This window comes from Diprion similis, chromosome 10 (assembly GCF_021155765.1).
Source record: "Diprion similis isolate iyDipSimi1 chromosome 10, iyDipSimi1.1, whole genome shotgun sequence".
NCBI classification, from domain to species: domain Eukaryota; kingdom Metazoa; phylum Arthropoda; class Insecta; order Hymenoptera; family Diprionidae; genus Diprion; species Diprion similis.
In genome coordinates this window covers 6,832,702-6,846,727 of record NC_060114.1, presented here as the reverse complement: position 1 = coordinate 6,846,727, position 14,026 = coordinate 6,832,702, and the positions used below count along the sequence as shown (strand labels likewise).

The following is a 14,026-nucleotide window of genomic DNA, read 5'->3' as shown; positions in this document are numbered from 1 at the left end:
ACGTAAAAATGCTCATTGCAAGGAATATTTGAAATGGCGTTGTACGAAATGCTGCTTGTGACTTGCACCTTTTTTTCTCTTATTTTATCTCCGTCATAGAGTAAAGATTGAAATTTATCCAAGGAAAATGTGAAATCGTAAGTAATCCGAGAGCGTACATGCCAGGAAAAAAAAACTAAACGTTTTGGATATAGAATGTAGGCAGAGCGGAAAGTGGGATGGCCTGTATCCGTCCCATCCTGCGGGCTATTATTAGCACCTTGACATAAAGAGAGAGAGAGATAGGGAGAGTCGAGAGAGGAGATGGGATAACAGAAATTCCTCGCATGATTCTGCAGATGAAACACCGGCTTCCCGCATAGCTTCTGGTTTACAGAATGGTTCGCACGGTACAGTCCCTCGAATATGTCACATATACATGCATGCTCGTACGTATATCATGGTTACGTGTATAACTGCAGTTGAACAGACGTGACAATATCCTGCATAAAGTCGAATGTCAGATAAGTTAATCAAATGTCGAATGAGACAGGGTATGAGTTCTATATATATATCTCAGACTTGCAACGTGCTTTACGATATTTTATGTGAGAGAACGCGGTTTTCATTCTCCTCAACTGACGCTACACCGAATAATCAACAAACTGCATTTCCCGAAACCTTATCTTCGTGTCAATATTTGCCACGAATAACATTGATAATGTCAGCGAGGGCGATATAAGCACGATTAATGATTTATACCGCGTGAAAACAGTGCAGTAGATCCATAATCCCACCATCGCGTGTATATTCAGTACATCACGCGGTGTAACTTCAAGATGGATGATAAATCTGGCTGAAACTAGCCTGCAGATAATCAAGTTCCAAGCTCTGGACCAATCCATGACAATAATGACTTGAAGAGCAAAAGTTCCAGCTATTTCTCCAGTATTAACCACCATCAGCGAATGGCTCGCTTCTTGGTACCAGGATTTCGAAAGTCGAGGATGGTGCGTCATCGCAGATCGCGTGTGTCTCGGATTTGTAACCACGAACAGACATCGTCAAAGAGACTTACACGCGCACATAGTCGCATTGGAGCCTCGAGTTGCGAAACGGTTTGGGCTGGCCAGGGTGCTGAATGGACCACACGGAGCCCGGCCGGGGCAGAGAAGGGGTCTCGATTCGCCCACGTGCTGTCCTGTGACGTCATGCGAACGCGTAGGCGGTGCTCTCCGCTGCGTGGGTGTCGGAGGACGAGGAAGTCGAGGGGCGAGAGGAGAGGAGGAGAGAAGGAGAGGAGGAGAGGAAGACGGATAGATAGAGAGGAGCCGGCGCGTGCCAGAGCGAGAGAGGTGGTCGACCGGGGGTGTAGAGAGGAGAGAGGCCAGGGGGGGGGGGGGCGTAGGATCAATGCAACGGTGGGGCTGGGAGGGCAGAACCCGAGAATTCCCGCAGGACACATCTCGCGATATACCCGAGCTCTGGCCAAGATCATCGCTTCGTTTGTTCAAGATTTATTATTCAGAATTAAGTGTCGACGAATTACACCCGCCAATTTTTACCAGGTTGATGATAGTCCGGGTTCTCGATTTTTCGGAGTTCTTTGGTGAACCGACCCTCGAATTTATGACCGAGTATCGAATGAAGTTGGTTACTCCTGGAATCTGTGCAGGAGTTTTAGCTTGCTGATTTAAAGAGAACATACGTGAACCGTATCGTCGTCGTGATGGAAGACGAGAGACAACTGGAACAGCAGCAGTTTTGTGGTTTCTGGATGAGCTTCACACTGAAATTTGCGATTTGGCAATACCGGTTGTCTTGAAATGGAAATGTCTGTAGAAATTCCGTATTTTTATTTCGAAAAATACATGAAACAAGAACTTTGCGATGATTGGATACGTGAGACTACTGATACTGTACGAGTTCTGTGATTTCTGGATGAGCTCGGTACTGGGCGTTGTCATTTTGAAGTCCCTTTCGATCTAAAGCTTGAAATCTCTGCAGAGATTTTAACTTGCTGTCGCAAAAATGACATGAAATTGGATAAGTTCTGGATAAGTTCGTTACCGTTACTGAACCGAATCGTTTTGCCATATCATTCGTTGGAATACTGAGAATAGGAACTCACTGGTGGCTATAGTCACGGTGTCAAAAAATATGTTCAAATGCTTTCTATAGAAAATTACGAAGCTACGCTCACTACGGTCACGTGACAGTCTATAGAAGAAATTTTCTTATCAACATAACAAAAGTCAACAATGAGTGCCTACGCTAAGTGACCAACTGTATTTGCTACTCAAAAAGATTGCTGAAACATCCATTTCCTTGGCTTTTTCTTTTCTCTGCCTAATAAGTTCTATTTGTGACGAAACACACGTGTCTAGTTGATTAAAAATAGGTTTGAATCTATCATAGATTGAGATTATTATCCATACGGAACAAAAAAAGATGGACCGTGAGCTTACTTTATCCCGTCTATTTCTGTAATATCCTTTACCCTATATCCAGCAACCCCTTACCTTATACCCACATACCAGGTACACCTGAGTGATTCAGTTCACAGGTCACCGGCCAAGCGTCTAATCACCCATAAACTAGATATACGTGTATGTATGGTATATACACACGTATTATGAGCACGTTTGCCACACCTAAGCTGTGTGAAAAACCCGTTGCACACGCGTGTATGCACCCCTTTTGTGGTGGAATAATTTTAAGAAAAGAAGAAAAACAACTGCGCTACGTCGTTAGAATAATAAAGAAGCGAGGCACCTTTGTTCTTGGTGTTGCAGAAATTTTTTTCCGCATTATACATATGAAGAGACAACAAAAAAAAACTCGAACAAGGTCTTAAACCGTATAAAAATCGGTATAATGACACGTGAATTCCACGTTTTTCAAATAGTTGAAAAATCACCAACATATACGGGCACCTAATTTTTCTTTTAATATGAAACCAAAGAACGGATTCGACCGGTTTAAATTAGTTCGACATCTATATCGGCATTTCAGGCTACTGATTGATTGCACTATCCTTTGATTACCTATGAATTTTCAGTTTTACTGATCATTCCGATCTAAAAGTGTCTACTCAAGTGCTGAACCTTGTAGCACCAAGTGGTCAGTCACCTTTTTTACGTTGTAGAAAAAAATGATGGTCCTTTTTCATTGACGGAGTGAGAATTTGAAATGACGGTAGGTCTGGCGCTTTTTGACCAACACTTCTTTCTTTGCAACTTAAACCAATCATCGGACCAATAGGTGACCCTGTAAATCGCAATCAGGGGTGCACTCTTTGACCCCGGCAAAGGTTCGCCTCTAATTCTTGCCAAGTAAACGATCGAAGCACGCCCAGACCTTGGTGATATCGTTTGCGAACCGTCAAACCGCCTGTAAACCAAACGGTCACACAAAACGTCCCCAAAGAGGTTAAACAGCGTTTCTAACGACCACTAGGATATTTTTGGGTATGCGCAATCGATTCCGCTACGTTCAATTCTCACAACTAGATCATAAATGTGAGAATTCATTAGATTCGCTAGCGAAAAAGAGTAAGGATATCATACGTTGAACTGCTCTGAATTGTTCATGACTGCATTTCACCCTGAAGCTTAAGCTGATGATTATCACGATTTAACAGGGTCGGTTAATTATCGTTGACGATAAATTTGTAGAAAATGACGTAACCATTGCATGCTCACTGTGTGGAACATTTTCTTGACTTTCTTTCTCCACGTCGGGTAATCGGCGATAAACAGCTTTCGTTACAGTTAATTAGATCAGGGTTAGATCAAGGAGTGACTCACCCTTCTCGGACTCGTCAGGTTCGTCACTGGCACACTCGGGTGTGCTTCGAAGCTCCTCTTCGCTGCTGCTGAAGCTCCTCTGCGGCTGAACACCGGGTTGAACACCAGAAGTGGGGCCCTGCCCGCCGGGATGAGGTCCGGGGATATGGTGCTGAGGCATGTGATGCTGGGGATGCTGGGCATGTTGTTGGACCACCCGCGAAGGCTCGACCGCCTGAGGATGACCGTAGATCATGACCAGGTCGGAGTTTTGCTCCTTGAGGGCGATCAGCGAAGAGGAATGTTACGAAATGTCTGAATGTGGTAACCACTTAAGGTGCTTATAAAGACCCGTTGTACACCTCGAAAACGCGGAGATGCGAAACTCCTATACCGCTTAAGCGATCAGAGTGAAACTTGGGCAGTTAATGCCTTATTTTGGCAAAAAGTGGAGCGTCTTTTTACTTTTTGAAAATTTGCAAAAAAATTTTACAGATTGGTTACCACCCACAGAAATTGGCCAAATTTTCACAGTTGCACGGAATGGATTGAACTATCTGGTATGATGCCACTCGGCGGTGATGAAACACACATTTTGAGCCCAGTTCCATGAGATTTGATGGTGAAATGACGAAATGGCAGCTGATCTGGTTTTCCATTACGAAGTACACCGAAATCTCATTTTGGCGACATTTGTTACCGACATTACGTGCATGCCGGTAATGTATGCGTGTAATGTCGGTAAAAAATTACCGGCATGCCTGAAAAGTCGGTAACAAATGTCGCCAAAATGAGATTTCGGTGTACTTCGTAATCGAAAACCAGATCAGCTGCCATTTCGTCATTTCACCATCAAATCTCATGGAACTGGGCTCAAAATGTGTTTTTCATCACCGCCGAGTGGCATCATACCGGATAGTTCGATCCATTCAGTGCAACTGTGAAAATTTGACCAATTTCTATGGGTGGTAACCAATCTGCAAATTTTCTTTCAAAATTTTGAAAAAGTAAAAAGACGCTCCACTTTTTGCCAAAATAAGGCATTAACTGCCCAAGTTTCACTCTGATTGCTTGAGCGGTATAGGAGTTTTGCTTCCCAGCGTTTTCGAGGTGTACAACGCTTCTTTATAAGCATCTTAATTTGCGACTCTCGGTCAAGCCGGATATTCTCACCTGGTAAATCTGCCTCTGCTTCTGATACGTCTGGGCCTGCTGTCTCATCAGACCGTCAAGCTCGCCTCTGTAGAGGCTCGGATCGTCTTCGGGGAAGGCAGCCGGATGCCGAGGCGTCTGCTGCATCCCGTAGGAGCCCACAACCACGTGAGGGGTCGGTAACGACCTGGCGTGCGGGGACACCGACATCTCGACACCGCTGTCACTCGTTGACATACGGCGACCAGGCACCTGAGCCAAAAGTACCGAGAAAAAAGAAGAAATAAGAGGCGCGTTATGACACTCTCGTAATTTTCGGAAGGCTTGACAGGCTGCGTAAGTGTCGTGTAAGCAGCTCGAAACTTCGCGTGTATCGTCTGAATCGAATAGAAAAATGGACTTAAGACTTGTTATATGTAAAACACTAGAAACTGGAAATCATGGATTAATAAATTGGATCAACGCTTGAAAACTTACGCAGTGGATGAAAAATTGAAGTAATAAAATGAAAACTTGAAGTGACTAAGTAAAAGTAAGTACCTAACAATAGGAACAATGGAAGTATCAGGCTAAGAACTTCAGGTGATGGAGAAACAATTTAAAGTAACAGATAGAGACTAGGAATAATTGACTGAAAATTTGAAGAAACAAGAAAATGATTCGAAGTAACAGACTGAAATCTTGAAAAACACTAAAAGCTTCGAGCGTTCGACTAGAAGCTTGATCGCATAAATACTTGATCAGACCAAAAACATGGAACAACTGACTGAATACTTAAGAAACGAAATGGTCACATTTAATAACAAAATAACAACTTAAAGGTACTATTGAAAACTTTGAAAGACTTGAAATGACAGACCAATTTTTGTTTGTATTATGGACTTGGCTTGATAATTCAAATTACGAGCTACAGCAGAAGTCTTACCTGATCCTGTTGAGAGTACTGCCTTCGTAGAAGACTTCCGCTCCGCTGTAGTAAAGGCAAGTTCTCCTTCTCGGCAGCACTGTGTGCCTTCTCAAGTTTCGGTCTTTTATCCTGCGTTTGTTCGACGTGACTGGTTAGTCCAACACCCTGCATATCCTCTTGCATTCGTCTGAGCATCGCGGTGTCCGCTGCGCCCAATCCAGACTTGGTCATCCATTGCCCTGTCTTCGATAACAGTTCCTGCTTTTTCCGGCACAGTATGCAGACCCATATCACCTACAATCCGAAGTTTCTTTCAGTATCTTTTAGGCCAAACTCTACTCTCCTGAGAGATCGTGTTCCAGGTGTTAACAAGTGACAGATCCATTTGATATAAGCCGCTAATACCGGTCACTCGCTAATTTGAAGCTTCGGTAAGAGTAAGATGGAACTGAAAGTTCCACGTATTAACGAAAGTTCAAATTTTCAAGTGCTTGTCAAACATTTAACGTTTCTATTTTTTTTCATTTAATGCAGTGTTATGTTATTAATATACTCTTTATTCGAGACTTTTTTATGCCAGTAAAAAAACTTGGCGGACGAGTTTGTTGACAGTTATTCTCGCACCACTCACTGCAAACTTGGAGACACACTTCTGGGATTTTTAACCTCAGTTGTCCTGACAATGAGCGGAATACCGCGGAAGTGATGAAGGATGGTTTCACACGAGGACGAAAAAGTAAACTGAGGCACTTCGTCTCTTAATAGTGGAAGACTCTGAGAATCGGGCCTCGTGGAATCAATTCCGGGAGAAGACTACACCAGGAGCCGAGTCAGGTAACGTTCGTCGAGGCCGCTGGTGCAGAGCCTACCGCGGCAAAACGAAGCTGAACGAGAAGCTGGCACGACCTGAAGGGTACTTGTACATACACTTGGAGTTGCCTGGCTAGCAATATGTCAAGTGTGCAGACCCCTTGCGCCCCCTTACCCTGTATCCTGTACCCTGCGCCAACCGAGACCGGAAGAATTTTTCAATTCCGGCTTGCACCTGGTGCAGCATTTTTTGCCCATTCCTTTGCTGGTTCTGTTTTTCGCGTTGGAAAACCCAGTTACCATGATACTGATCTAAAGCTATGTGGGGTTGATCTTTAAAGTTGATTTGTTATTGAGAGTAGTTTCTTTTTCTGTGATGTTCATACTCTGTATCAGATTAATGCAACGGAATAAAAGCCTGATATATGTTATAATTTACTATCCCGTAATATTTGGGTCATTCATTCGTAACGATCAGCTGTTCGTTCTCCTTATTGCTTAACCACGCCCGCGCCCGTATCGCTGATCATAAGAGCAGAAGATTCTATTAGATAGATTTTGAACAAGGAGTAGAAAGGTTGGTATCGGAATAGTACAGTGATGAATTATTTTATTCAGGACGAAATAAGAGTACTTTTACAAGGAAATAGAGAAGTTCTTTACCTTTTGAATGCCGAGAATAAGAACAGTTTTTTACTTGAACATCGTTTTTAACACATTTCTGTAGGATCGCTGATTGCGAATTTGATGTTTGGATAGTCAAGCTTGAAATCAGCTGATGTGTGGGAATAGAAATTTCAAAAATTGAATTTGTTGCTCGCGGAAATGGATTGTTTGACAACAACATTCGGTTTCACATATTTAATTTCATCATATTGATGAAGAATTTGTAAAAGAGACTCAGTGAAAAGCCACAAATACAAAATTTGATGAAAATCTATCGTGTTTAAAAATGAACAAAGTTGTTTGATTTCGAGAGTGGCTAAAAAGAAAACAAGAAAAATGTATTATCGTATTAGCGAAATTTGAAAATGATAATTTGAGTATCGACCATTTTAATCGCGAAGTGTGTTTGCAAAATATATAAAATGATACGAACGAAATCGTTTTTAAATTTTACGCTGACTAAATGAGCTCCTGCATGAAGAACTCCGCATCGCCAAGATATATTTCGAGTGTTAGTTACGCTCTGTTAACACAGAATACGGAGATCAATATCGTTAAGTGGTGAAGGCGTAGAACTGGTGCAGAAAATCTGTTACGTGTTCCATTTGTTCGGTGCGGAAGGAAATCTGAGTATCTGAAGATTCCTTTTACCTTGTCAACAATCCGATAAAATCCTTTAACCGAAATGCATTTCTTCAGGAATGAAGTTATGCTTCGTAACGCGTGCCTACGACAATAAGAAATCTGTGTTGAAAGCAGAGGGGGTGGTAATTTATTGATACGAAACACGACTTCCCTCTTTGTTCATATGTTCCGTGTTTTCGGATTCGGAAAGCGAAAACTCTCAGCGATTCGAATCACGGAGTGTGAGAGGGTCAGATACGATAGTTTGGGTGAAAATTGGGGCGGAAGGGGGTGAGCTGGAACCCCGAATCCCGAGACCCGAAACCGAAAACTCTTGAACACTTCGACGAAACGAAAGCAACAAGTATACAGTATAGAAGCCAGAGAGCAGAGTGCATGGTCTGAAATTCGGGGAACAAGAAAAATGACGGGACAGTACGTCGACTAATAAGCAAGATTTTCTTAATATATCAAAAAACATTAAACACATTTTAATTAAAGGATGAAAGTATATCCTTTCTTAAAAGCGGTGTAACCTCTGAGGCGTTATTCCTTATGGCCTCCAACATATCACAGAATGAAAAAAAAGCGAGGTACACTTCGGGTACTTTGCTATCGGATCTGTTTATCGGAATAAAAAAATACTGGCAGTTGATGTTTTCGCAAAGGTTTTATAAAGGGTTCCACGATGGGTGGAGCAAGTCTGGGAAATGAGAATGTGATTTCGCCCACTTAACCACCGCAGAACGGAGCGTGCGCATGCATCACCGTGCGACGACAGAGTCTTCTGATAATTCAAATTACGCGGGACTCTTCATACACTACCGGGGCAATAACAAGTGCCTGGCGTGCCTCTTGTGCGACGTCGATAATACAGGGAGAAAATGAAAAATGGGAGAGGTAAGTGGAGCATTCGAGGCTGCACAACTCAACATCGAGCCAGCGGCGGAGCAGGCGTGTAATAAGGTTCGACGTCATTAGACTCCCGTCACTCTCAGACAACAACCACTATAGTTCTCCTCCCTTCACGAATAACGCCTCACCTCGGATCCCGGAGAGGCATCATCGGCACAATTCGAAAATGGCGAAGCATATTTACTCAGGAATAGATAGTACCTTTTACACGAAGGCAATCTACTATCCCAAGACGAGATAGAGAGAGATAGAGAGAGAGAGAGAGAGAGTAGACGATGGTGGAACAGGAGTAACCTGTAACCTGAAAATGTCTTTGAATATTGACTGCCTGTAAGGGAATTCCATGAATGGTGATCAGTAGGAAATATGACGATAGTTAAATGCGTATATTTGTTTAAAGCAGGGTGATGCGTGACGAAAAATGATGAAGAAGGAACATTAAACTGTGCTAAAAGGAATAACCGCTGTTATTCCGAAGTTGCGAAACTGTTTACCCAGCGTTCTATTTAAATTGCGATGACAATTCCACGTGTAATTAACTCTTGCCTCTTATTGCGCCGAAGAACACAGCGCATCGTGTATCCGCATACGAGCTGACTAACCAGCAAATCCGTGCCGAGCTTTCGAGACCACGAGGTCGGATGGCCCAAAGAACGAAAACGAGCTTGGCGTGGAGAGGGTGGAATGAGAGAGAAGGCGTCAGGGTGGGCAGCGAGGAAGGGAGGAAGGGAGGAAGGGCTGCCCGCCAAACTGAAATGACGCTCTTGTAATTAGCTTGTGTTTTATTAGCCGTCATTCGGAACTGACGAAAAGGCAAAAGGGGGAAGAACCAACCAGGAAGTAGTGCAGCACATCGGCGAACGCTGATTGTGCTGTCATAGTCGAACAAATGAAAGACTGCAGAACCATTTGAGGGGTAACCCCAAGGCGTCGAGCGTCGAAACAGGCTGATTTTCAGAAATTAATTTCGGAGTAAATATCGATACAATATCAATAACTTTTTGTACGAACTTAGTTATACGTTAAGGAGAGTGTGTTGAGCACAATTTTCACTCGATAAACTACTGTTGCATGATTTTTTCCTCGCTACCAAAAAGGAAAAAAAACTCCATCATACAAAATTAATACAATATAGTTAATGAGCAAAAATTATTAACCCTCAAATCGTACACCTCGCCGTACAATGGTACGAATTGGTGCCAGTTAAAATTTCAACCCGCTGGAATTCCACTTATTCGATTCAATTTTATAATAACTCAATGAAAATTTATCTAAATTTGACTTGCACTAGTGGCCGTCAGGAAATTTCACCTCAAAAAAGTGTATTTTGAGAATAATAATCATTTTGCAATCTAAATAAAATCACAAAATCTCAATTCGCACCTGCGTACGATTTAAGGGTTAATTTCTTTATCAGTAGTTTCTCCGAAATTAATGCTCGTGACAGTAGGGTAACCCTTTAACTTGGCACCAAGATCACGAAGAAACGATTTTAAGGAATGAAACTCGAACTTGCACTGCTACCCCATGAGCATAAGCAGAAAAGGATCTCTTCTGGTGGTCCAGAGGCGGCTCAACGATCGCGAAACATTTTGTCTGGGGTACCTCGCGACGCCGTAAACTGATCGATATACCTGCACGCCCACGTAACCAAGACCGTGCTCATGATTTCCTCCTTCAGGGTGGAATAGAAAAATCGGATCGAGAACCGTGTACCGAGTGTGTACCTTGTCCGTATATCGTCCAAAGTGTAGTGCAAGATGGAGTGGAGAATGAGAAGAGTGAATCTCTGAGGTGCAATTCTACTACGAAGGGATCAAAAAGGGGACTCAGAGATTATCCATCGACCCTAATTCACCCCATGTGGTAACACGAACCTCCCTCCCATACACACACACGTCTGTTATTTAGTACTGAAACTAGCTCACATCGTTTTCTGAATCGAGTTGATTTCCGATCGTTTTCCTGCATGGTTTCCGATACTTCAAGGATTTTATACACTTCTCGATGACTGGATGCCCGATTTAAAAGACCGTGCAAAAAATCCAATTACAATAGCCGAATTTGGTACCCAATATTTATTATTCCTTCGACCGGAACTCACAGACACCCTGTACTCTCTTTCCATCCCCCTCACTTTCCGTCCCTCGCCCTGCCGCAGTCCACACTTAGATCAATATGTTGCGTCACGTCCCTCCACCCCCTCCGCCCTCCGGCAACTCGCTCCCTCTCTCTCTTTCTCTCCTTCTCTTTCTTCTTCTCCCCCGCTTCCCGCTGTCCTCCGCGTACCGCACCATCGCCATGACGTCACACAGGGACGCACCCATTCATGTGTTCCCACGCAAAGCTGAGCAGAGTCCGGTGTATAAAATCCGCGTAACGTTCCCGGCCGCACACGCGGTCCGTGGCTTTCGACAGGCCTCTGACGACTATCGAGACCCAAACAACCATTGACCGTCATATTTCTTTTCGAAGCCTTCAGGTTTTTTGTTTTCGAGTTACACTCTCTTTATACTCATTTGCAAAGATTGGACTTTACGCAGATCTTGATGATGATGGACGTCTGTTATTGAAATGACGTTTGGTTTACTAACAATCGTGATTAAATAAACTCTGGTAAGCACGAGTGATGGGAATTCTAGACGAAGGATCATGGCACCGACACCCATAATAACGTTGATAGCAAAAAATTACAAAATATGATGGATAATCTGTCGCCAAGCCGTTCTTATGGTACCGTTAGTACTACCTGTAGCGAGTCATGACTATGACTCGCAAACTGGTGCCACCAACGAAACTTTTTTCACTATCCCGACGAGAAAGTTTCGGTCAAAACTCAACTCAGCTCAGCTCAGCTCGGCTCAGCTCGGCTCAGCTCCCTAGTGTGTCCTAACTCCTCCCTGATCCTGCAAGATACGGAGGTAAAATTTCACCCGGACTTCCCTAGTTATATAGGAGCAGGATATCTTGCTTCGATGAGGCAGCTTCCAAAGGAAGTTCAGACTGAGGGTCTTTTCACTGCTTGCTGCACCGTCTTTTCACTATTTCACACTAGCGTTTCTCGGAATTTGTTACAGCTTCGCGTAATTACACCCCCGGCTGGCTTGTGGGGCACCGAATCTAGATCCATTCACTCTTGGTTCTCTGTGCTGGGCCACAAAGGTATTCAACCACACACTTCAAGAGTCCAGTGAATGATCAGTGATTTCGTCGACTCTGACAAAGATGAAATACTGTCTTAGTCCTCTGGACTTATTTTCAAACGAGGGATGAGCAAAAATGGCGTTCAATTGAAAAAGCTTACTGAACTACCGAACATATCATTGAAAACTATCTCATGATTGTAACATTCTGATGTAAAGAATAGCAGGTCAGTATAGAAGAACATTGGCAATCGGGGTCGGTACGTCGTCGTCTTACTGCATTTTGTGGTTCGAGACGGCAATTGCAGATGTAACACAAGACGTCAAATGCAGTGCACCTATCGCGAAGGGGAGAAACTAGTTGAGATGTTATCTGGCGATCGCGATATCCGTTCTAGACAGAATGCTGGCAGTGGTACGGAGCGAGGAAGAGGAGCGCATCAGCCATTCTTCGGCGGAAGTCGAGGTCGAGAAGAGTCGATCACAGGCGAACGGAAATAACCTCGGTCCCCACCGCAAATTTAATTGTCCGGAGCGAGCACCTGCAGTATTCCTATCCCCTTCCAACTTTTAAGAAGTAATACGACAGTTTGAAAATGCTGTGGCCACGGGTGGTCTGGTCTCAGATCTAGTATTCTCCACACCTTGATCGCCAGAACATAGTCCAAATCCTGATTGGTCAAGACGCGATCCGGTTTCTGCGGCTGCGAATCTGTCTGGTATATATAACGTTCTTTCAAAGTTATAACATACCTTTGTCGAACGAAGAGTAACTTTTCCACCGCATCTCGCGCAGCACCGGATGTTGCAGTAATTGCAGATGTGGCCAACACCGTCGGCGAACTTAGTCTTGAGACAGATGTGGCAGGTGGCATCAAGCTCCACCCCTGCCTTTTTGTGCTGCTCTGACCGCGCCCGAATCGTTTCTTCCAATACCTGAACTTCGTCTTGTTTTCGCCTGGAATCAGATTGGAATATAATAATACAACATCGGTAATAAGATGCTCTCGCGTATAGATACAATTTTCAAATGCATCTTCGAACGGATGATAGAATGATCATGAACCTGTGCAAGTGGTCGATGATGATGTATGCATGATATTGCCCCAGGCCTTGGACGTCATAGGGCAAACAGGATATGAAAGTAGGAAAAATGAGGATATCAATTGAATGGGAAAAAAACTGCTCATTCTTGCTTTACACATGACCACAGAAGGTTTCCACGATATTCGACATCGTGACCTGATAAGTGACTCAGCACTCTTGATTACGCAACCAAGTCGTGCGATTCATAGGCCAGCAAGTTGAAGAGAAGCATTGCATAATGTTGAGTAAATTTGTAATGGACAGTGACAGGGGTTTCTCTGACGTTTTTTTTTTTTAATTTAAGTATGATCTAAATGTAAGGAAATACTGTTTGACGTTACAAAATTGGAGTCCGAACGTGACAGCGAAGTTACCTTTGTTTAAACTCGCTGGAGCGTCGTCACTTGGGTATCTGATTTTCGGGTGTAGGTCGATATCCATCTACAGTATATAATGTAAACCCAGGGACAGTCTTCGGAAGATAAAGGATTTCTATTTTCGCGCTTCTGGTTTAAGGATCAGGGTCGAGCGGGGCAGAACCCAGGGCCTGCGGCGAAGAGGAGAGCGAAAGGAGAGAGGAGAGGTAAAAGCATGGACTCTGGGCTGCGGAGGCGGTGGAACGAGCCAGCATTTACATGATAGAAATGTGACGGGTACAGAGGAAGCAGAAAAGACAGAGAGCGAAGAGAGGGCTCCCAGCACAATAGAAAACTCCGCAGTCCGATTATCTATACGTACCTATACCCGAAAGTGGACGAGACAGAAAATTGGACCTTACTATCCGCGTGGCTGTTTGTCACGATTACAATCTTACCAACTACGGATTTCTACCTTTCAGATATTTCTCTTCTACTGTATGCAGCGACTTCCGATATACATACGGACGGCATACGACAAAATAATAAAAAAAAAAAAAAAAAAACCACCGAATAGAGCTACACTCGACAAGACATACC

The 14,026-nt window shown here is 43.6% G+C and overlaps 1 protein-coding gene across 15 annotated transcripts in view; it reads right to left on the bottom strand.

Moving 5' to 3' along the window:
* The window catches only part of LOC124410988 (regulating synaptic membrane exocytosis protein 2), a 67,263-nt gene that overhangs the window by 48,196 nt on the left and 5,041 nt on the right, over positions 1 to 14,026 (bottom strand). For 13 of the 15 annotated variants that reach the window (XM_046889776.1, XM_046889769.1, XM_046889773.1 and 10 more), the window contains exons 2-5: positions 12,738 to 12,942; positions 5,845 to 6,120; positions 4,941 to 5,171; positions 3,789 to 4,044 (exon numbers count right to left, since the gene is read on the bottom strand). In XM_046889776.1, coding sequence (XP_046745732.1) covers positions 3,789 to 4,044; positions 4,941 to 5,171; positions 5,845 to 6,120; positions 12,738 to 12,942 — 968 coding nt within the window. Of the gene's footprint in view, positions 1 to 3,788; positions 4,045 to 4,940; positions 5,172 to 5,844; positions 6,121 to 12,737; positions 12,943 to 14,026 lie in introns of those variants that run through there. The other 2 variants (XM_046889774.1, XM_046889780.1) reach the window with 2 other exon arrangements.